Source organism: Siphateles boraxobius, unplaced genomic scaffold (genome assembly GCF_051911475.1).
Source record: "Siphateles boraxobius isolate OS27281-9 unplaced genomic scaffold, OSU_SipBor_1 143, whole genome shotgun sequence".
NCBI lineage: Eukaryota > Metazoa > Chordata > Actinopteri > Cypriniformes > Leuciscidae > Siphateles > Siphateles boraxobius.
Genome location: NW_027508748.1, coordinates 152,748 through 177,540, shown reverse-complemented (window position 1 = coordinate 177,540; position 24,793 = coordinate 152,748). Strand labels below are relative to the sequence as shown.

General features: G+C 42.5%; 1 protein-coding gene across 3 annotated transcripts in view; it reads right to left on the bottom strand.

Moving 5' to 3' along the window:
* The window catches only part of LOC143738298 (NLR family CARD domain-containing protein 3-like), a 75,571-nt gene extending 51,873 nt beyond the window's left edge, over positions 1 to 23,698 (bottom strand). For all 3 annotated transcript variants that reach the window (XR_013203876.1, XR_013203877.1, XM_077230362.1), the window contains exons 1-6: positions 23,562 to 23,698; positions 15,547 to 15,643; positions 15,298 to 15,411; positions 5,758 to 5,883; positions 5,381 to 5,476; positions 3,460 to 5,184 (exon numbers count right to left, since the gene is read on the bottom strand). Coding sequence is in view for 1 of the 3 variants with exons in the window: in XM_077230362.1 (XP_077086477.1) it covers positions 3,460 to 5,184; positions 5,381 to 5,476; positions 5,758 to 5,883; positions 15,298 to 15,411; positions 15,547 to 15,596 (2,111 nt within the window). In the remaining 2 variants the exon portion in view is untranslated. The remainder of the gene's footprint in view (positions 1 to 3,459; positions 5,185 to 5,380; positions 5,477 to 5,757; positions 5,884 to 15,297; positions 15,412 to 15,546; positions 15,644 to 23,561) is intronic.
* Between the last annotated feature and the right edge of the window lie 1,095 nt (positions 23,699 to 24,793).

Below are 24,793 nucleotides of genomic sequence, written 5' to 3'. Positions count from 1 at the left end.
GTGATGATGTCACTGATCATTACATGGTAACTTGCATACTACGTACTGCTGAAATTTGTCATGTTGCACCACGTTATCGACCAGGCAGAACAATCCTTCCAACCACTATAGATACATTCTCAAATAGCTTACCTGATCTATCTCAGCTGCTCAGTGAACCCAAACAAACAGATGAACTAGAGGAAATGACTAGCAGTTTGAGCACCATTTTCTGTAGTACATTAGAAATTGTTGCACCAATTAGATTAAAAAAGGTTAGAGAGAAAACTAAAGCACCATGGTACAACAGTGCTACGCATGTTATCAAGAGAGAAACTCGTAACTTAGAGCGTAAATGGAAACAAACTAATTTAGAGGTCTTTACAATCGCGTGGAAAGACAGTATGTCACATTATGAAAAGGCTCTAAAAGCAGCCAGGGCTGAGCATCTCAGCAAACTAATAAACCAAAATAATCCAAGGTTTTTATTTAACACCATGGCTAGACTAACAAATAAACAGACATCACCAGAGCAAAATATTCCGTTACAGTATAGTAGTAATGATTTTATGAATTTCTTCACTGAGAAAATAAAAAGCATCAGAAACACAATTGTAAATGTACAATCTTTTATGGTGTCTTATGATTCAGCCTCAATTATCGCCCCTCAAGAACAACTACACCGCTTTACAACTATAGAACAGGAAGAGCTAAATAAACTTATCATTGCATCTAAACCAACAACATGTTTATTAGATTCAATACCCACTAAACTACTGAAAGAAGTGTTACCTGTAGTGAAGAGCCTCTTCTAAATATTATTAACTCCTCTTTATTTTTAGGTCATGTTCCAAGAATATTCAAGCTGGCAGTAATAAAACCTCTCATTAAGATACCACAATTAGATCCAAATAACCTAGCAAATTACAGACATTTACATTTTACATTTACATTTATTCATTTAGCTGACGCTTTTATCCAAAGCGACTTACAATTGGTATATATGTCAGAGGTCGCACGCCTCTGGAGCAACTAGGGGTTAAGTGTCTTGCTCAGGGACACATTGTTGTCTCACAGTAGATTCGAACCCGGGTCTCTCACACCACAGGCATGTGTCTTATCCACTGCGCCATCAACAGACCCATTTCAAATCTTCCATTTATGTCTAAAATACTAGAAAAAGTTGTGTCCGCTCAATTGTGCTCTTTCTGGCAAGAAAATGATATCTATGAAAAATTTCAGTCAGGATTCAGACCGCATCATAGCGCAGAAACTGTGCTAGTTAAAATTACTGTATCTCAATACTAGTTCTACTCGATCTTAGCACTGCGTTCGACAATATAGATCATAAAATACGCTTGAATCAACTACAAAACTACACTGGTGTTCAGGGACAGGCATTAAGCTGGTTTAGATCGTACTTATCAGACCGTTACCATTTTGTCTGTTTAAATGGGGGGAAAGAAGATAGAAAGGAAAGGGAGGATGGTAGCATGAAGTATGGACTTGTGATGCAAGCGGAGGCGGGCTCACGCTTGTTTGGGCTACTGGAGCTGCAGGCCACTGGATGTAGGCGGGGTTGTAACCTGTTGGGTGAGACTGTTGAAAAGGTTGGGCCTGGGATACTAGTGGCAATTGCCTCTCGCTGGCCATTGAAAAGAAAAAGGGTTATGCACAGCGTGAGAATAGAACTGAGAGGCTGTGGGGAGGCCGCTGGGCCCGGCTGCATGCCGCTCTGCGGCAGTAGGAGCTGTTGTGGTGGGCTGGGCCTCGTCAAGAGGTGGGAGTTGACCTGTATTGGCAGAATCTGGGGCGCGGCCCAGGCTCGCTGAAGGCCTGTTGCTGCGGCTCGATGGGCGAAGCAAGCCGGATCTTGAGCGGGAGAACCACGATGGTGGCTGGGCAGGTGAATTTTGGGCCCTGCGGGCTTTGCTCTGCCTGTGGGTCTTCCTGGGAGTTGACTAAGGAAACATACAGATCATACAGCTCCGCTTTATTAATATTCCGCGAAGCCTGTATGTCTGAATTGCCCAGTGCTTGCCTCAATTCAGCTACGGTCCATTTCCTGATATGTGGGATCGTCGGGACGGCCGAGCTGTAGGAGGAGGCCCGGGGAGGAAGATGGAAGTCTTGCCGGGGGCGGCGAAAACTGGCCTCGACGTCTTGGTGAGTGCAGGGCTGTTCGGACCGGTGTGCTGCCGCATGAAGAAGCCTGGGGCTCAGGTGCGACGTCCGACATATGAGGAATGGTCGTAGGACCGGCGAAATGCGAAGGCGCATCCCTGGCGATGTTTACTTCTTCGTCCGATTAAAAGCTTAGTCGCTGAGACATGATAGCAGAGCGGCAAACCAAGAAGCTATTAAACTGCTGCAAAACTGTCAATGGATTGAGGTGAGATTGCTGAATCTATATATACCTCTTATCATTGATTTCTGAGTGCACTCCACTCGTGTTAATTATCTGAACGTGCTCCTCCCGAACTTTGTTAATAAAACATCATATAAATATATAATTTTTGAGTATTTTTCTGGTTTATTTTTCCCTTTTGTGGTTTCTTTGATACTTTGGATTTTTTTTGTTTTGTCATTCATGTGGGCACTTGTATATATTCTACACTGTGGATGAACCTCTCTGACACTGTAAATAAACTCCACCTTGCACTAAATGAATTGTAATATTAATGTAAGGATAAAAGTAGCCTAAAAACAATAACAACAATAATTTAACATGCCCTGCGTGCCCGTCCGCTACGCCACTGTGAAGAGCTGAACGGCCTCCAGGAACGGCATCAAGGCCATTAACTGTTTTATCAAGTTTACTTTGGCCGTCCGCGTGACTTTATTTAATCATCAGGAGGATCCGCGGACGTCCATTTGCTATTACTATAAAAACCTAACTTTGGAAAAATACTTTCTATTAAATATCTTTATATTAACTGACTTTTTTATTAATGCAATACAGTGAATGACAGTCGTCTGTGTCTCAGTGTCTTACATTATTGGCAGTTTAGTGTTCAGTGATTAATTTACACAGAAACAAAAGATAACATGTATGCCTTCATCTCCAAATACATTATTTGTGTCTTACATTTCATAATGAACTCAGATAAACTCAGTGCCGACTCATTTTCCATCAGTTCTTTTACGTGAATTGGAATGTGTGCAAAGGATTGTGGGAGATTCAATGACATGAAGGATACACTTGATGCATCCTTCAAAATGATCTGAATTAAAGACACAAAATGAAGTCTGTCCTCAAAAGATCCTTCAAACTGAGACGGCCTTCAGAGGCGCTTGATGACGTGGCAGTCGAGATATGCAGCCTTACTAGGACACAGCCACGGTTTGAGAAACACCCGCAAATTATGTACAATATCCCAGAAATCAATCTGTGCCCCGTGATTTAAACACCTCTGATCTCTGAGTTTCTCTTTGTTCATAATGCTTTAGACTGTAATGATTGCACTCAGTGTTACTTACCGATTTTTTCTGCCTCCAATTAATTTCCTCAGGTCAAACTCCTTCAGTGTCTCCTCTGAGGACAACAACACAAACACTAAAGCTGACCACTGAGACGAGGAGAGTTTCACAGCACGTAATCCTCCATACGTATGAGGTTCAGCTTCGTTCACTAGAGAAAGATCACCCAGTTCATTCAGACAGTGAAACAGATTGATGTATTTATCTGGAGAGGGATTCTCACTGATCTTTTCTTTAATATAGTCAACTGTTTCCTCATTGTTGTGAGAGCTGTTTGCTGTCTGTGTCTTTAGTTCTTGTAAGAGACTCTGATTAGACTTCACTGACAGACCCAGAAGGAAACGAAGGAAAAGGTCCAGATGCCCATTTTTACTGTGTAAAGCCTCATCCACAGCTCTCTGATGGAGATCAGACAGTGAAACTGTGTCTCCATTAGTTGGTTTGGTAATCTGGTCAAACACATTGATGTTATTGTTGATAAAGGAGAGATGCACATATAGAGCTGCTAGATGTTCCTGAATGCTCAGATGAACAAAGCAAAAGACTTTCCCCTGATACAGGCCCAACTCCTCTCTGAAGATCTGAGTGCACAATCCTGAGTAAACTGATGCTTCTGTCACATCAATGCCACACTCTCTCAGGTCTTCCTCATAGAAGATCAGGTTGCCTTTCACAAGCTGCCGATACGCCAGTTTCCCCAGTTTGACAATCATGTCTTCATCTTTCACTTTCTTCTCATAGTCCTTCTCATGTTTCATGTTGGTCTGAATGAGCAGGAAGTGTGTGTACATTTGAGTGAGAGTCTTGGGAATCTCTCCTCTCTCTGCTTCACTCCACATCTTCTCTAGAACAGCGGCTGAGATCCAGCAGAACACTGGGATGTGGCACATAATAAAGAGGCTCCTTGAGGACTCCAGGTGTGAGATGATCCTGTCGGCCAGACTCTGATCACTGATCCTCTTCCTGAAGTATTCCTGCTTCTGTGTGTCCCTGAAGCCTCGTACTTCTGTCACTCGATGGACACACTCAGAGGGGACGAGATCCGCTGCTGCTGGTCTGGAGGTGATCCAGATGAGAGACGAGGGAAGCAGATTCCCCACAATGAGGTTCGTCAGCAGCTCGTCCACTGAGCCTGATTCAGTCACATCACACAACCTCACATCGCTCTGAAAATCCAGAGACAGACGACACTCATCCAGACCATCAAAGATCAACAGCACTTTATACTCATCACTGGATATGTCCATTTCTCTGGTTTCAGGGAAAAAGCGATGAAGAAGATCTGAAAGACTGAGTGTTTTGTCCTTCATCAAGTTGAGCTCTCTGAAAGTGAGTGGAAATATGAGCTGGACGTCCTGATTCTCTTTCCCTTCAGCCCAGTCCAGGATGAACTTCTGCACAGAGACTGTTTTTCCAATGCCAGCAACTCCCTTTGTCAGCACAGTTCTGATGGGTTTGTCCTGTCCAGGTAAAGGTCTAAAGATGTCACTGCATTTGATCGGTGTGTCCTCTGTTTCTGCTCTCCTGGACTGTGTCTCAATCTGTCTCACCTCATGCTCATTATTGATCTCTCCACTTTCACTCTCTGTGATGTAGAGATCTGTGTAGATCTCATTCAGGAGTGTTGGGTTTCCCTGCTTTGATATTCCCTCATACAAACACTCAAACTTCTGTCTCAGATTTAATCTCAATGTGTTGAGGACTTCAGCAGGTTTAGAGTCATGGCTATAAGATTACAATACACATTATTACTTAAGTCAGAGAAGTAAATAGCCATGAATTACAGAAAAATATTTATGGTACACAGAACAACATTAGGTTTCTGAAATGTTTCAATTATTGATCATGTGTTTGAGTGATGTGTTAATTAAATTGAAACACCTAAAATGAAATCAACAACAACAAAAGTCCTTCATTTTACCTGAAACCAGGATACATGCTTTCATTAAAGTCCTGTGGTTGAATCACAGGCATGAACACAGTTCTGTTTTTAACTGGTCTGGATGGAAGATTTGACCTTAAATCAGAATGAAGAATGTAAAGAATCAGACACACTGATATTGATGTAATTGTGTCATTAACTGAGTAACAGACCAACAGCTTTTACAGTGTGTGAATGTATTAACAATACAATACATAGAGGTTTACACAAGAGCACAATGATGATCATTAACAGACTGAAACTTACAGGATTGAACTTAGAATTATGTGGTTCAAATCGAGATCATTAAACTGCTGTATATTAATAATAATTTCATAAAAATCCATTACTATAAGAAAAACATAGAAATGATATACCTGAGATCAGACTGTGTGTTTCCACTCTTAAACTTTAGTGGCGGTTTCATAGACCAGTTGCTCTTCATAGACACACAGCTGGACTCTGGGTTTGAGCTCTTCTGCTGGACTGAACTGGTTTCAAAACTAAGTAAAATAAAAAAACATACAGACTTATAAATGTTGTGCACTTTTCCTGGAAACATCTGTCTTAGGAAACTTCAGGGAGTTTTGTAGCACGTTTGCATTAACATCTGTAACTCAGAGGTGTTTCAAACTTAGTTATTTTGAGAAATTACCTTACTGGTTTGCAAATGTTAAGCATGATTTAAAAAAATGTACCAAAGCGACAGTGGGGGGAGAGTGGGGCACAACCTAACACTTTCTGACTTTCACAGTTTGTGTAAATCTACTTTGGGTATTATTTATTTTTTCCCACATTGATTTTAGACATGTCTAGTACAATTATGTGGTTTCATTTCATTAATACAGTGTATACTTTTTTACCCTGAAAGAAGAAAAGTGAAATGTGACAACATGCCCCATAAGTGAGGCACATTGTAACATGACAGATTAAAATGCTATCTTATCTAATAAAAAAAAGACAAACTAAAATATATTATCAATAAAATACAACTATTCACCTTTTCATATAAATAATGGCATTTTTTAATAATTAAAAATAAACACATTTTTAAGTTTGACAACAAACACACCGCAAAACACAGTACAGGTTCCACACATAAAAATAATGAATCCTTTCTGAACATTGACATTGAATCTTTATTCACCTTTTTCTCGTGGTTTCTCAGTAGATTTCATAAATGTGAATTATATCGCTAACATCATAGAATATCACAGTTCTAATAGGGCAGGGGTCGAGTCAGTTTGGCCTCGGGACAGAACATCAAAGGAAAATTTAAGAAATTAATTGATGAAAAAAGCAACTAGAAATGCCTGTGACAGAGTGTTACAGTCAGGCCTGGACTGGCCATCGGGAGCACCGGGAGAATTCCCGGTGGCCTGTGGCGACTAATTTGGCCTGCTGCCAGCCAGCGTTTTAAATTTATTTTTTAAATAAATTATTATTTTATATTACTACCTGTACCAGTGATCATTTTCGAAATCGTCATTCAATAAAATTATTATTATTATTAATAATAATAATAAAAAATAACATCACAAATCTGTTAGTCTTGACCAAGCGGCAACCTCCCTGCCTCTCTCTTGAAACCAACACGGAAGTGAATTAAACTGCAATTCATCGCCTGGCCACTTGAGGCTGGCAGTGAGTGAGTCAAGTGAGTCAAATCTGTATCTCCCCCATGTTAAAATGCCCAACTTTACCGCAGAAACAAATATGTTTACAGCCTGGTGTCTTAAGTTGTTTTGGTCTATACAGCTAATTCTGCCCTTCATGACAACTGTGAGGGGGGTGAATTTTTTTTTAACTCAAATGCTGCATAATCAAGGGCGTGGCCACTTGAGTGACAGGTGGATTACCGCTGCTGTGCCACACTCGTTCTGCTGTACCGTTGATCTTACGGAGCAGATAGACTATAATATGCTTATTTAACTTTTTATTGTTCAATAAAAAGTACCGTCAGATTAAATCCTGCAGGTGTCAGTGCTTTCTCTTCGTCCCTTAAATGAGCGTGGAATTTGTATTGCATTTACTTGAACTTCTTAGGTAATATCTATCAGAATTTAAAATGGACTGAATAAAGCTCTCTACGAACTTGACGTGCGATGCCGCGCTGACTGACATGTATGCGCATGAATCACTGTCACACACATGCTCAGAGAAAATATTGTAAGTTACTGCATGAAAATAATAATGCATCACAATACACATAGGCTCATGGTTAGTTATGTCCTTTAACTATTATAGTATTTCAAAGGGCAAAAACATGAACTTTAACTATTGGCTTCAGGTTTACTTTTTCAAGTCAGCTGTCACTTTAGCACGAGGCCAGTAGCACATTAGCCTGAGCAAACTCGATCACGTCGAGCAAGGCGGGCGTAGTTTCAGCATCCAGGCACCTCAGCTCCACCCACGTCTCGCCTTTTTGCCCATTTTCGTTTATCCGGGAGTGACGCACTGTGAAGCTCTTCCAAGATGGCGACGAACGACTCCGCCCACTTTAGGCTTCAAAAACGCTCTTCAGAAACCTACGGGTGACGTCATGGACACTACGTCCATATTTTTTTACAGTCTATCTATGATCTTGACTGGCAAGGCTACGAATCGACTTTGCGCCTCAGCCAAACGGTTAAACAGAAAATGCGAGCAGCACCCGATGATGGAGAGAAAACGGCCAGGTGGAGCAGAGAGGGAAAGGACAAAGAAAAAGAAAGCACTCCAAGAAGAAGCAGTAAAATGTTGCAAAATTACTGACCTGTTCAGGGCTTCAAGTGCAGGTTAGTTTCATCTGTAAATACTGTACTTTTTTCTTTGTTAACTAAGTATTGAACTGCTAGCAAATGTAAGCGATAGCGCCCGTATTACTATCGTCTACATTCGTGGAGAAATCAAAACAAATGAGTGAACCAGCACACAGAAAACTCACAGAAGAAATTTACTGAGGTAAAGATTCTAATTTTTTTTTTAATAACATATGATTTAATTTAACATAACACAACTCGCTGAATATTATCACGATTGAAAATGTTACATTGAATTTTTTGTTCAGTAAACAAGTGGTGTAGTTAATATTTATTATTAAGTTACTTACATTTTAGGCACAAACAATATTAACTGTTTTTGTTCTATTTCACCGACGAAAATAGTTCCAAAGGAAAGCAACAGCAGTTACTGAATGATTCACCGTTTTGAACGAATCTTTTGTATGAATGACTCGATGATTCACTAATTAAGACTGTCACTTGTCGCCACATATTGGCGGTTTAGTTTAATGTTTACGTATTGAATTTTTTTTATTTGTATATTCAAACATTTATTTAAAACATCAATCTAATAACATTATTTATTGCAGTTGTAATTTTGCATTGCAAATTATTTAATTTGATGGGTAACAGCCCTATAGTGTCTTATTATTATAACTGAATTTATTGATCAAATGTAAGAATTTGACATGAAAGATGATATATGCATTTAATAAGGTAATACAAATTTTTATTAATAATTTTATTAATACATTTTAATACATTTATTTTATTAAAAAGTCTTACGCAACCTGCTGACATTCTAAGCTAACATTTTTGTTTAACCTCACTTCTGCAGTTTATATAAATTTATGAGTGAGAAGTAGAGAGGTAGAAACAGGTTTGGACTTCTAGAGTAAATGCTTGTATAACGTTATGTGCAGACCCATTTGATATTAGGACTACTTTACTTCTAGGTTGGTTGTTTATATTTTTATGTTATGGTCATACTGTGAAATAAATGTAATTTAGGTGGGGGGAATATTATTTTTCTAAATATTATTTGGGTGCATAGGATGGCCTGGATGGGTGTAGGATTTCCCGGCCTGAAATTGTGTCCCAGTCCGGCCCTGGTTACAGTGTCTTTTGTAACTGCTAGTGAGATGTTACTCTTGTGTTAAATCCTGTAGTAGGACAGTCATTAACAAAAAGCCACATTTGTGTGGCGGTGTCTGTTAAGCTAAACTTGAAATTGAAGGAAATATATATATTCATCATTGTTAAATAAAGAAAGAATAAAATTAATTTGAGCAATAATCAGATATTTATTAATAATTTTATTTATTTATTAATTTTATAATTTAGTAATAATTGAATAATCAGTCTATTGGTTGTGAGCACGTAGTGCAACCTGAGGGAAACAAAGAATTTGATTGGCCATTGTGTCACATGCCTGTCCTGTCTTGTGTTGCACATGGGTGTTTGTTATGTTGTGCCATGTGCTGTTGTGATTGTTGATCCCTCCCCCTCGTTACCTGTTTAGTGTTTGAGTTGTTCCACCTGTCCCCTTTATTTGTCCCCCTTTTAAGTCTCCTCTTGTATGCAGTCTTTGTCGGTTCGTTGTCATACGTCTTCCCAGCGAGAGACTGCTCACGTCCCGTCTGCCCAGCGAGAGACCGCTCACGTCCCGTCTGCCCAGTCTGAGACCGAGCCAGAGATCCCCTTTGGCGTGGCCGCCAAAGTTGTGACGGACTATCTGGAGCGTCTGACTCGGATCTTGGAGAGGCCGGTCTCTGCTATGCCTGTTCCAGAGGCAGAGCCAGTGCCTGTTCCAGAGCTGGAGCTCATGTCGGTTCCGGACCCAGTGTTTGTGTCTGTGTTTGTGTCTGTCCTTGTTTCTGTTCCTGAGTCGGAGGCAGAGCCAGTGCCTGTTCCTAAAGCCGGAGGCAGAGCCAGTGCCTGTTCCTGAGCCGGAGGCAGAGCCAGTACCTGTTCCTGAGCCGGAGGCAGAGCCAGTGCCTGTTCCTGAGCCGGAGCCGGAGGCAGAGCCAGAGCCAGTGCCTGTTCCCGAGCCGGTGCCTGTTCCCGAGCCGGTGCCTGTTCCCGAGCCGGCGTCTGTTCCCGAGCCGGCGTCTGTTCCCGAGCCGGCGTCTGTTCCCGAGCCGGCGTCTGTTCCCGAGCCGGCGTCTGTTCCCGAGCCGGCGTCTGTTCCCGGCGCCGGCGTCTGTTCCTGAAAGATCTGCTCTGCCCTGGCCGCCCGAGGGCTCTTCGCCGCCCTGGCCGCCCGAGGGCTCTTCGCCGCCCTGGCCGCCCGAGGGCTCTTCGCAGCCGTGTGTCTCGAAGCCGTGTGAGCTCGTCGGCTGCACAGTTCAGGGCTCCGGGGATATAAATGGCATGAAGCGACCTCAGATGCTTCTGACTCCATATGAGGTGGTGGCGGGCGATTTGCGACATACAGCGGGAGCGTAGACCACCTTGACGGTAGATGTACGCTACTGATGCGGTAATATCAGAGTGGACTAGTACGCGTTGACCAACGCAAGAGCGGTGCAGAACAAGGCATACTGCCAGCAACTCGAGGCAATAGACATGCTAAAGGCGCTAGGTCCTGTCCAGGAGCTGGCGGCAGCAAGTCCATTGCGCATGGCGCCCCAGCCCGTGGTGGAGGCATGTGTTGAGAAACAGCATGCCCGGAAGCTCGTTCCAGGGGCACTAGCCCGTAGAAAACAGAGGGTCGACCACGGGGTGAGGTCTGACGGCAGGTGGGAGTAACTGCTACTCGGAGCACGCCGTGTTGCCATGCCCACTTCGGGACTCGGTCGCGAAGCCAAAGCTGAAGCGGTCTCATATGAGCAATCCGTGCGGCGATGTTGCGGCTACGGACGCCATATGCCCCAGGAGCCTCTGAAAAGACTTCAGTGGAACCGCACTCTTGCGCATGATTGTCTCAGGCAAGTCAGCAGTGGCTGAGTGGAGAAGGCGACCGAGTCGATACAGAGAAAAGAGATCCTCTACACAGGGCAAAGTTTACTCCTTTCCCAGTTGACCCGAAGGCCCAGACGAGCTAGGTGCCGGAGCACTGGGTCCCTGTGTTTGCTCACCTAGTCTCAAGAGTGAGCTAGGATAGCCAGTCGCCGAGATAGTTCAGGATGCGAACCCCGTGTTCCCATGGAGGAACAAGGGCTGCCTCGACAACCTTTGTGAAGGCGCGAGGAGACAGGGCTAGCCCAAATGGGAAAACAGCGTACTGATATGCGCGCCCTTTGACAGCATACCGTAGGTACGGTCTGAGTCGAAGGAGAACGGAGACATAAAAGTAGGCGTCCTTCAGGTCGATCGCTGCAAACCAATCCTGTGGCGGCACACATTCGAAAATGCGCTTGGCCAGGAGCATCTTGAACGGCAGCCTGTGAAGGGGGCGGTTCAGATGCGCAGGTCCAGGATTGGTCGTAACCCACCGGATTTCTCCGGGACAATGAAGTATGGGCTGTAAAACCCGGACCTCATTTTGGCTGGAGGGATAGTCTCGATCGTACCCTTCGCCAGTAGGGTAGCAACCTCCGCTCTCATGATAGGGGCATAGCCACCGACCATAGAGGAGTGGACTCCCCTGAAGCAGGGAGGAGACCGTGCGAACTGAATCGCATGGATGAGGGGACTCTCTCTCTAACGAGAACATTGAGTCTCGACCGTAATGACGTGATGGTCACGTTCCCACGGGGAGAACGTGAGACATCCACAAACGCTGCACTAGCGTGATCAAGCCCAAGCATGCAGAGCAGAGAATGTGCCCATCAAAATCGGAAATGAGTAAACCGCAACCAGAAATGCACGGGCGAGCCGTCTTTAAAAAGACGTGCCGCGTGCGAGCTCTTTTATGAGAGAAAAAAACTCCACAATGTTGAAGCGAGCAAGGAGAAACACACTCACTGGCAGATCACTGCACAGGTCAGCAGGCAATGTGAACTCGCTGCAGATCGCCGTCACACCAACACCGGAGAGTGGCTCGTCTCGTAGAGTGAAGTCAGAAATGGCTGTGGAGTGAAGAGATACTCTTGGCTCCGAAGCAAAAACATATCTGCATGTTGCCGGCGTCCTCCTTTTATACCCATGAGGTAAGGCGGAGATACGCTATGCAAATTCCGCAGATCCATGGCATTTCTTTGCCTTTGGCTCGTTTTGTAATACTCAAAGTCGATAGGCTTTCTAAGCGAAACCCCATTCGTCGTCATCCGATGTAACTCGGAGTGACAACGAAAGGGAACCAGCGCTGCGTTCCAGTCCACTTCTAGATACGCACTTGCGAACTTCCCTAAGCACTTCCCCTCGGGGGGAATCCCTGCCACCATTTTGAAGTGCGTTCCACTTCGTGAAGTGGACGAGGGAAGTTTATATGGACAGACCCTCGCTCCCTCGTTTTTGACCGAGGGAGCGAGTCTACTTCATATGTACACATCAGGCAGCTCCATATACCACAATGCAACACGATTGTGACGTCACCGCAGATCTCGTCTAATCACCACCACCACAAACAACTCTATGATATATTAATTATAATTTTTTCATATAAAACAACCCAAACACAATGACGCATATCCGAGTGAATGAGACGGAGGGAAGTTAGCGAGTGAAGGGCATGACAATTTTGGACTGAAATGCAGCCATAGAGATTGAAAAGCCACGAAGCTGATTGGCCATTGAAACTGCACATACCACATAGAACCAGGTGTGTGTGATTACCAGCATGCAGAGAGATCTTTGATGCACTGTGGGTAAAATTATTATTTGTGCATTGTAGGAAAGCATGTTTCTGGCGTGTGTGAGTCTTGAGACAGTAGGGCATGTTTTCCTAGAATGCAGAAGGTATAGGGCAGAAAGAAATATATTCTTTATTAAATTGGCAGGACTTGGAGTTAAGGCATTTTCTCTTTTCTCTTTGTTTGGACATAGTGACGAGCATAAACTGATCTCCAAGGCAGTTCTTCAGTTCTTGACACAGGACTGCATGTAAGAATTTAGTTCAAGCTTTGACCTGTGGAGGACAGTAATACATTCAGCAGCGTCTACACTGCCGGAAGCCTAGAAGAAGAAGAAGAAGAAGGGATCTTTGTTAGCAAAGTGGATGTGCTTCTCCTACCCAAGTTGGTGTTTTTGATGGTTATAAAACCAAATTAGAAAGACTTAACCTGCACGGTTGTGACGATTGAGTTTGGAGTAAACCACATGCTGAGTTTGTTCAAAGACTGCTGGGAAAAGCCACAATGTGTTCATCAACTTTGAGATGCTACTGGTCGAACAAAGACTCAATTCTTTAGTGACTATAGACTGTGAATGTTTGCAAGTTGTTTGTTGATGCTAGTGGTTTTAGCATCTGTCATGCTAACTGACCATTTGCACTAATGGTGCGTTCACGTGCTATGGAAAATATGATATTTTCCACTTGTGAAGTGGTATTTACCAGTGTGTTGCGTTCAAGTGCTTTTGTGATATTTTCCACTTGTGAACTGGTATTTACCAGAGAGTTGCGTTCAAGCACTTTTGTTGTCGTAATGTGGTAAAAAGATGGAGATCCAAACCTGTTATTTAGCTAAAACTATTTTAGATTGCTTAAGTCATCTGCTACAGCAAGAAGATGATTTATCAAGACTCAAACGGTAAATAATATGCTGTATATTTTCTAGATCATGAAAAGTACAGATTATTTTCGCTATAGAGTTTTATTTATTTTTTTACCGTGTAAATTCGTGCATCGAACCATGACGCCCGTACCGTTTCGGTTCAATACGAATGTACCGTTCCACCCCTAGCTAACAGTAGCAAAAAACGTTTAGTTGTGTACAATGCTTAACATTCAACACTCTCGCATTGCTCTCCGCCATTTTGAAAAGGTCAATGGTTATCTCATCTCCGCAACTCATGCATCAAAATATTCTACGAGCTGCCCAGTGGAAAATACCACAAGAGGGGGTGTTCATGTGCATTTTCCACGTCGGTTTTTGGTATTTACCATAATTACCATAGCACGTGCTGTTGAGTTGTTATGTAAACTGAGAATTTTTAACAATGTTGTTTGTACTTTAAATAACCTTGAATGTACATTGATCTCAATGCTGTGTAGTGACTCATATTTATATATTTTTTTCTGTATAAGTTATTAAGCTAACCATCTGAATTAATCATTAAAAACAAGTACAAGAAGATCAAGTCGTTGCTGAAAGATTTTCAATAAATTGCTTCGATGAAGAATCAGATGTTTTGAGTTATTCCATGTAAGTTGATTTAAGCCTTTTTTCAAGTTTGGGCAGACATTGAGGCAAAGAAACCCTGATAACTTGACAGTGTGTGGGTTTTATACTGGATAAATGAATAAAGCAGGAGTGAGTGACACGTAACCTGGCAAGTATCTTCATTCACCAACTTGCAACACAGACCGCCTTGCTAAAACACACATATGTGGTAGATGCAGAATGGATAAAAATGTTTAAAAAAATAAGAGTACTTGAATAAACCCATTAATGGTATGTTTGAGTCATGCTCACGGTTTTATTTCCTCTTTCCATATTGTGAATAATAAATGTGTATCATTTTAATTTACTTGTTACACAATGGAACCTAACTTATTGTGATAATTATTTGACAGGATTATTCCTTATTTCCTCACACACTAAACTGCATTTTTGTGCTACTCGGATTTACACCCGGATAGTGTCTTATGCTGGTTAGATCTAAACTGCTAAATAACAGATTGGAGATAAATGTCTCATTGTATATAAACACTAAAAACTGTTTGGCGATTTCTTCCAATGATTTTTTAATTTTGGAGCATTTTTTTCTCTACATGTTGATATGGCAATTAGTAGGGTACGTTTACATGACGATAATACGCTTAAAACGAATACGTTTTTTCCAATGAGATTTTCGCATACAGGCGACACCATTGTCAAAACGATCGGATCCGCAACAACAATTAAAAACCCCTGTATTCTGCTTTCAGACCATTAGATGGCGATGAAACACTACAGGAACAACCTATCCGTTTTAAGCATATCTTTGTAAAAGAATATGAAAATGAATTGGGGAACGTGTAAACGTACCCTAAAACAACTGTTACAACTAGCCCTGCGTTAGGTTGTGCCCTGCTCACCTCTACACAACACATTATCACATGTGATATACCTGAGATCAGACTGTGTGTCTCCACTCTTAAACTTTTTTGGATGACCATTAGAGCAGTTACTCTTCACAGACACACAGCTGGACTCTGGGTTTGAGCTCTTCTGCTGGACTAAACTGGAACAGAGAACAGATTCAGTTTAATCCTCAAGATTACTGTTCATTCTTTATGAGAGGAACCATTTAAATATAAACAAACTGATATTTTTTCTGAGATGTGACACAATATTTAACAGTGTTTGTTGAAAGTACCTGCATCCTGGAGAAACATCTCCATCTCTGGATCCTTGTGAATCAGCCATGATGAAGATGCAGGAGAATCTGATGAGTTTGATCTCCTCCACTGACTCTGAATGAACAAACATTCACACTAAATTAAATTGTTAAATTAACCAACCTTCTTAATTTAGCTGAACATAGCTGGAGTGTGTGAGAAAAAGGATCGTGTGACTGCGTTAACTCAAGCTAATGTTTACACATATGCTGTTAAACTCCTGAAGAATCAGACATCACCAAACACAAAGGAAACCTTGAAGTGAAAGAAGCCCTTTATTAAAGATTTCATATAAAACAATCACTCCAGAGATTCATATTAATATGAGAAAGTCACACATGAACACTTTACAAGATACAGGATCTCAAATCCTCCAGCTTTAACATTATAAACATGGAAATTCCTGCAAAAACGTTTCTATTAAACACTTTGATGCTGTTTTTCCGTATCGTATTGATATTTTACCTGCTTAAAATGTCGACAGGTGAACTCTAACTTACTTTCTCTTTTGTGGAGTAGACTGTCAATGTAGGTCACTTAGCTTACCATTAGGGAGACCAGACGTACCGAAAAATTCCAGTAGCACCTCAATGCAGTACATGAGATCCACGGGGAGGAGTGGGATCAAGATCCAAAGGGTGGAGATGGGTAGGATTAGGGGTGGGTTTAGGGATCAGGGGTGGGTTTAGGGATCAGGGGGCAGAGATGGGTAGGATTATGGGTGGGTTTAGGGATAAGGGGTGGGTTTAGGGATCAAGGGGCGGAGATGGGTAGGTTTAGGTATATGTAAGGTGGGAGGAGTTGGATCTGGATCCAACTCCTCCCCGTGGATTTCATGTTCTGCAGTGAGGACCATCTCAAAAATTCGGGACAGTCTCGAAATCTAAGCTATTGTCCCGAAATTAGGTTGAGTCGTCCTGCAGCATTACCCCCCGCTGGCTGCAGCATCTTTTTTGTTTCTTTTTTTTAAGTTCTACAAAGATAACGTAGGCACGAATTTAGATATGCATCGATAATGCATATTATCAATATAATATGCATATTACCCCCCCCACCGGTCCCGAATTTCAGCCAATCTCATCTGGTCACCCTACCTACCATGTAACTTTTTTTGTCCAAAATCTTAGAATGTATATAATGAGCGAGTCCGTCATAAATCAATCTTCCAACCGGTGTTTTTGTATTATCCTGAATAACTATGGTGCGCCTATAATACGTGTGTATATTCAGACTATTTTAAACCCCTGCGGAGTAGCACAGTACCTGTGTGACTCATCATAGACATAAACAGAGAGAAGTAGATCCGGCTACAATGTTCTTCCGCAAGACGCAGCAGTTTGTTTATTAACCGCTAGAGTGCCAAACGTAGTTTAATGAAGTACCTAAACGTAAGTTAGGGAGGAGTGAGCCATTCTAATCTTTCAATCAACAGCCAGAGTATATAAGCAGCCGCTTACCTCTCCCTAGTATCAGCTGTTCCAGTATGCATTACTGCCGCACGGAATAATGTCCGACATCCCGAAAATCCAGCTCTTCCCGTCAGATGACGAACTGACAAGCCTTCCCAAGACACCGACAGCCTCACCCCGCGTAAGATCGGGTCTTACGGATAATCTTCATGAGCGTTCTGGCCGAGAAATCCAGCGCTCATATAAACCACGTTCCAAAAGGCAACGCTCTCCTTCACCTTCGAGACCGCCAGTTTTAACTGTGCCTCGTCCGTCTTCTCAGATTTCATCTCTCCATGCTACAGCCGCCAATAAACCGATTCCACCCATTTCAAAATGTTCAGTCAACAGCCTACGTCAAGTCCTCTCCAGTTCCGGAATCCATTTCTCCCGCAGATCTTCAAAGGCGCAACTCTACGATCTCTTCATCAGTTCTTTCAGTTCCAGCACCCGGCGGCCTGAACCCACACAATCTCAACGCGCCGATCCAAAGGCTACCGGCGCCGCCGCGGCTCGCACTTCCTTGTCCGCCGGTATTTCCACACGGCCAACAACAGCGCCCGCAAAAAAAAACAGTTCCGCTTTTTCTCCAGCTCCAACAAACTTCATGCAGTCAGCCCCACTTCCCAGGCAAGAACCAAACTCTCAAACACTTTTCTCAGCACTTCCCTCTGCTTCTCCAGTTTTCTCTAATCTTCTTTATAATAACCCTTGTGCCAGGTCACCCTCACACACGGTTACATTTCTCCCATCCCCAAACCAACCTACCCAAAGAGCGGATTCTAGCGCGAGGTTGCCTTCGCTAGCCATCCCCCCTCCATCACCTCCTCTTTCCTTCCATTCCAATTCACCTCATTCCTTTCCTCCCCCCTCTATCTTCCAATCGTATCCTAATATTCTTCCCAGTTCACATCCGAGCGTGAGGTTGCCTCCGCAAAGGATTTCTACACCTTTCTTTCCCACAAACACTCCCCTTCCTCTAACTTCAGCCCATGCCAGCCATCTCGGACACCAGCCAGTAATGGGACCCTCCGATCAACATTTATCTTCTTTTCTCAACACTGACACTTACTCTCCAGGTACAATCCGCTTGCCAGCCCATTCCCTCTCCACAGCAATCCATCTTCCAGCTCCTCCCAACGTAGGTATTTAGTCACCCTTCGGAGGTAGTCATTTTTATACATATCATAAGCTTTTTTCAGCTAAATGCGCCGCCCGCGTCACCCACTGGAACCAGTGTCCTTATTGGGGAGCTTTGGACCTTGAACTATACAACAGAGTCTTCTTAGGCATTCAAAGCTTTCTTGCGACATCTGCAGGTCCATCATTCATTCTACTTCAGAATGTCCCCTAACCAACCCAGATCTTCCAACCCATCCAGCTCCTTTCCAAGAAAAATCCACCGCAAACGTCCCTCAGTCAAGGAATGACCGTAACCAGATTTTTACCTCAGTTTCAGGCAGACAAGTGTGCAACAGCTTTAATTCATCAGGCTGCAACAGACAACGATGCCGCTTCCTCCACGTCTGTAATTTCTGCGGCGGAGCTCACGTATTCCATTTACCCTGAGCGCCGCTCCTCAGCTTACCTTAATAAAAAATTTCAAAAGTACCTCTCTAGTCCAATCATTATTTCATCATTAGCTAGAGAACTAGACAAACATCCAGACAAAAACTTTACCCAGTTTCTTCTTTCAGGCCTGAAAGAAGGTTTTGATCCCGGCTTGGTAAGCATACCTGATTCCAGCCTGATTTGCAACAATCTGCAATCCGCAAAAGCCGAACCCGATATAAGTTATTCAAATTATTCAAATTCACCTTTCAAATTATTCCGAATAAGCCCTATCGGAGTATGTACCAGAAAATTTTCCGCAAAAAAACGAATCATCATCGATCTCTCGGCTCCCCATGGAAATTACCAACCCAGTATCAATAGCCTAATTCCTCTAGATGAATTCTCACTACACTACCACGACATAGACCAAGCAATCTCTCTCATAAAAAACGCCGTTTTCGGAGCCTGGCTTGCAAAGGTCGACATTACATCGGCCTTTAAAGTCATGCCAATTCACCCATATTTCTGGCACCTTTTCGGCATCTGTTGGCACGAAAATTACTACTTCGCAGTACGGCTAACTATCGGCTGTAAAAGCAGTCCCAAAATTTTTGACATGCTTTCAGAAGCACTCTGCTGGATGCTACAAAACAACTTCGCAATCCCATACCTCATCCATCTCCTCGACGACTTCCTCGTCATCTCTCCAAGTAATTCCCCTCCAGCAAAACACCTAACTGTCATCCAAACAGTGTTTTCCAAACTAGGAGTTCCCCTCTCACTCGAAAAAACCGAAGGCCCTTCTACGTCATTGGAATTTCTCTGAATCATCCTAGACTCTGTCAAATTTCAAGCTTCTCTCCGCAAAGAAAAAATAGATCGCATAATCACAATTGCATCAAATTTGCTAGAAGCTAAACATTGCAGTCAGCGCAATCTGCTTTCTCTCCTAGGCCACCTAAATTATGCAATGCGTATAATTCCCCAAGGCCGGCCTTTCATTTCCCATCTGCAAACTCTCACTACCTCAGCATTTGGTTTAGAAAACATAATTTCACTAAGCCAGAAATCATGTAGGGCAGACCTTAAATTATGGATCACATTCCTCAAACAATGGAACGGGATCACCTTCTTCTACAACGACTTTTTGTCCCGACCTTGCGACATCACCCTGTTCACTGACGCTGCCCCCTCCAAAGGCTTTGGGGGTTTCTACAGAGGACGTTGGTTTGCTTCAACCTGGCCTCCTGAGCTTACTAATACACCTGATTCGACCGCTGATTCGACCGCCCTGTTCGAGCTATATCCCATAGTAGTAGCAGCCTATCTATGGGGATCCGAATGGTCAACAAAAAACATCCTGTTCCACTGCGATAATTCTGCCACCGTTCACTGTATCAACAAGAGCCGTTCTAATGCTCCAAAAATCATGCCCTTTCTAAGGCGCCTCATTTGGATCTCTGCCTGTCATCAGTTCGTCATCAAAGCTGAACATATTCCAAGTCACAAAAATCAAATAGCTGATGCTTTATCCCGTTTTCTGTTCCAGAAATTCAGAACAATGGCTCCGGAAGCAGACTCCGATCCAACTCCAGTTCCACCTTATTCAGAACTCATATTCCTCTAGACCATCCCCTCAGTCATCTCCATACCCTATCCATGAATACCATCTTACAAGCCGTTTCTCCCAGAACGCTTCAAACATACTGGACAGCTTGGGGTTCCTTCAAAAACTTCCACAGAGCTCACAACATGGTTTTTCCTGAGTTTTCCCTCCTCTCAATATCCTCCTTCGTCACATACCTCCATCACACCAGCTCAATTAAACCAGGATAAATCAAAGTCTACCTCAGCGGAATTCATTTCTTTTTCAAGCTACTCCATGGCCAACAGTGCCCCAACATTTCAAATCCTCCGATATACCTCCTCATCAAAGTTTTACAAAAAACAATCCCCCTCGTCCAGACTCTAGACAACCTTTAACCATCGACATTGTTAGCATCTGCCTAACCACTCTCCGCTCAGGTCTTTTTTCTCCCAACAAAGCAAGAACCCTAGACGCCATGTTCAATCGGGCTTTCTTTGGTTTCCTCAGAGTCTCAGAATTTACCACCAACTCAAACTTCAACCCATCCATCCATCCTACGTTCTCCGACCTCCAAATATTAAACTACGACACCATACGTTTCAACATCAAACAAAGCAAAACCGATCAATTGAAACAGGGTCATTCGATTTTCATCTTCAATTTGCCAACCCCTATCCAACCATACTAGTCCTTACACTTTTTTTCTCCACCAGAGGAAATCCCAAATCACCTCTTCTCTCTATCCTCTCTTCATCGATGATAAAACCTCCCTGCCTCCATACATTGGTTTCAAAAGAACCTCAAATCCATCCTCAACAGCTCCGGCATCCCAACCAAACAGTTCTCTTCACATTCCTTCCGAATAGGTGGAGCCACCACAGCAGCACAAAGGGGCCTTTCCGATCACCAAATCAAAATGCTAGGTCAATGGTCGTCCCACGCCTTTGAAACATACGTTAGTTCAGATCTACATAACATTAGACAAGCACAACAAACACTAGCATCCTTCTGAGTCCGGACCGCTTCTCCCTACTATTCGCATCTCCCCGCTTACCTAGCCCCGCAGGGCGTGTATTCATCTGGATGCAGTGAGAGCTCTCCCTTTTCAGATGTGTGTGACATACCACTCCTGGAGTGGGGTCTCCCATCTGAATCGCCGTGTGGGCTCTTCCGTTCAGATACATCATAGACAGCAGTGCAGCGGTGAGATATACCCCATTTAAATTTCCTCAAGCCCATGTCGTTTCACTCCACAAATAACGCGGGCACACTCTTTTAAATCACAGCTCCCGCCGGAGCTCCACTCTTAGCCCCACATGGTGGGCATAGTAGGGAGACGCCTTCCAGCCAGGAGCCCCATTTAACATCACTACCGCAGCAGCATCCATCCATGCTCCATACAGTTTTTAATTTTCCACTCTTTTTTGGGGGGTAACATGCTTTAAGCTCTCAGGCACCCCGTATTTCCTAAATTCTTAATTACGTTATTCTAACTTGCTGTCCCAAATATTTATTCAACACTTTTGGGGGGTATATCAGAGCTCGAGTTGAAGCTGCTTCATCGAGCCCCTCTCCAGTGGACAGCAAGCCAAATAAGTTTAACGTAATAACAAAGATTTTATGGGCAAACAAACTCTTTATATGAAGTTCCTAAATGTAAGTTAGGGAGGAGTGAGCCAATCTAATCTTTCAATCAACAGCCAGAGTATATAAGCAACCGCTTACCTCTCCCTAGTATCATCTGTTCCAGTATCCCTCCACCTCCCTAAACTCCACCTTCATCTAAGGTACCTTGCCCTCCAATTACCGGATCCTACATTTAGCCACTGGGGGGTATATCAGAGCTCGAGTTGAAGCTGCTTCATCGAGCCCCTCTCCAGTGGACAGCAAGCCAAATAAGTTTAACCTAATATCCTAAAGCTTTTAAGGGCAAACAAACTCGTTAAATACCTTAAATATTATCTAAATTTGTGTTCCGAAGATACATGAATCCTGTTTCTCACTTTCTCCACAGATTCAAAGAGGTCAGAAGCTATTTTTGTGCTAATGCTTTGAGAACATAAAGACCTGACAACTTTGAATTAACTTTCTATTGATGTTACTGGAACGTTGAATCAGAACTTTGAGAGAACCCTGCAAACTAGATTTTTTTTACCATTTATTTTTGTTATTTTGTTTATTCTTCAGTTTTATTTAGATCCACTGCATTATACTCACACATGTACGTGTAAATGGATGTATAATATCCATATTACCAGGGAATGTCTAATAAGGGGAGAACTTCCACTCTCAGTAAACTTCCGGCTTCTGAACTGGTTGCAGTTCCACTCTGGCTCCATATGAGGGCGCTCACAGGACGAGTGCAGAATGAATGGAGGTCTATGGAGCTATACCCCTCAAAATCCACTTTTCTCAGGATATCATTTTTTGTCTAGTAATTTGAATGTTGTATTCGAAAGGAGATCCAAAGAAATTACACATTGCTGGGTGTTAGATTTTTTAGAGTCACTTATTTGCTTTAAAAAGTATTTTAAAATGTCAATGACGTCATACACATCGTACAGCCAGAGATACTGCTTTACGGCAATCCTTCAGTCACTTTGGTGCTTTCGCGCTCTGCACTTTCTTTTCTCTCGAGGCATCGACAACACAGCTGACACAGGTAAATTCATGTGCTAGAAGAGTTTCTGTTTTGTTGTTTTAAAAGACCACGGCGAAAATACACACACACATTCTGGTCCCGCTTCGGATGATACGATGCCATCAAGCGGTATCTCTGGACGTATTCAGTCCTTCACTGACCAATCAGCGTTCATTAGCAGAATGCTAGCGTGTAATGGGCAATAATAACTCAACCTGTAAGAAATCGAAAGGACATAAGTACTCGTTCATTCAATTTTCGACCTATAACCCATGTTGAACTTGCAAAACCTACAATCAAATCTGAGATTTCTCAACGGCAATCGGGTGAAAGAGACTAATTTAGCCGTCTAGCTCCATAAACTCCCATTCATTTTGCACTCAGGGCGATTGCCCCCCAGTGGAACTCTGGTGGAACTACAACCAAAATTCTGTACAATAGGACTTAATAGGGAGTGGCCAGGCTCTCTGTATACGGGCTCTGGTATTACTAAATTTATGTCCATTATTATTTTTTATTCATATTTTATTGCGGATATTTTGTTTTCTCAAAATCACAACATTAAACGTGCAGTTAACAAATGATAGACTCTCGTAGAGAACAATGTTAAATATGTTAACATAATATGTCTATGTTAAATAGCCTATATAATGTAATAATCTATAAGCCAAGAAGTATTTAATTTAACTCATTCACTACATCTTGAAAGCAAGTATGATCCATGTGTCCCAGTGCACTGAAATATTTCATGAAAGTACTTACTATTTTGACATTGGTTCTTCGTTAATATATCATGTTTTCTCCTTCACGGCACAGCCTGAAAAACACTTTCAGTTGAACTGAACTTTGTGTTCAGAAAAGAGTGTGTAGTCTCACAGGTTTTTCTGGATTCGGCACATGACCTACTCTGACTGGAGAGAGGAAATAAACCACAGAACAGCACCATCAGTCCCTGAAAATCACATGAATCTTGCGTAAAAACAATTATTCATGTTCTCAAATCAAAACATACATATACTCTGTAAAATACAGGATAAGATAAGGATAACTCTTTTGTGTGCTGTGCTTTGACCAATATGTGTCCAAGTATTGTTGTGAAGTATATGTGTCCAAGTATTGTCTATTGTTGTGTTAGAGTTATACACCATGCTCACATCTTATATGTAAATATGTATTTTTTTTCCCAAAAGATGTAATGTCACTTCTAACATGTAATGATTTTTAGCCTTCTCTGTAAATAAAATGCACAAAGACTGAATGAAATTCTGCCTCCTTTCTCTGTATTAAGGAAGAATTGTGCAAAATCAGTGTAATTTGGTTGCAAACACAATTACATAACTTAAATATTAGTAACAACCATCTTTATTTCAGTTTCTTTACATATTTAACATGTAAATACATTTAGATGAAGACATTTACATTATAAAGAGTCCATAGAAAAGATAACTGGAAATGTATGAGGTAGGTTGTGGGTGATAAGTCACAGACATGTGCAAGCATTGCATTGCCATGACTCTTCTCCGGTTGGTGCGCTGCTGAGTCCCACGCAACCTAAATGGAACCACTGTATAGAGAGCCTAAGCCCCTCCCCTTCCGGTGGACCATGGGACCTTATTTCGGAAAAATATTGTATGGTAGTCAATGGCGAGAGACAACAAATATTTGGATCCCGTTTGAACTGTGCCCTGAATTACACATATGATGTTTGTCAATTTAAAAGATTTTAAATTCAAGAAAGTCGCAGTTTGATGTAAAACTGTTGAGGTATAAGACTGTGAAAATACGTAATTACAAAGACTACAAACCCAAAAGGCGCGCATGTGACGTCATACCTTTTCTCTCAATGAATGAAGCTAACTTAACTGAAGCTAACGTCTGTAATTTTTTCTATAGTCTAACGTTATAATCGTAACGTTACGCCGTAATGCCTGTGTGTTTTGTACCATACTGCACACACACGAGCTTGGTGACGTACATAGTGCGAGACGAGAGAT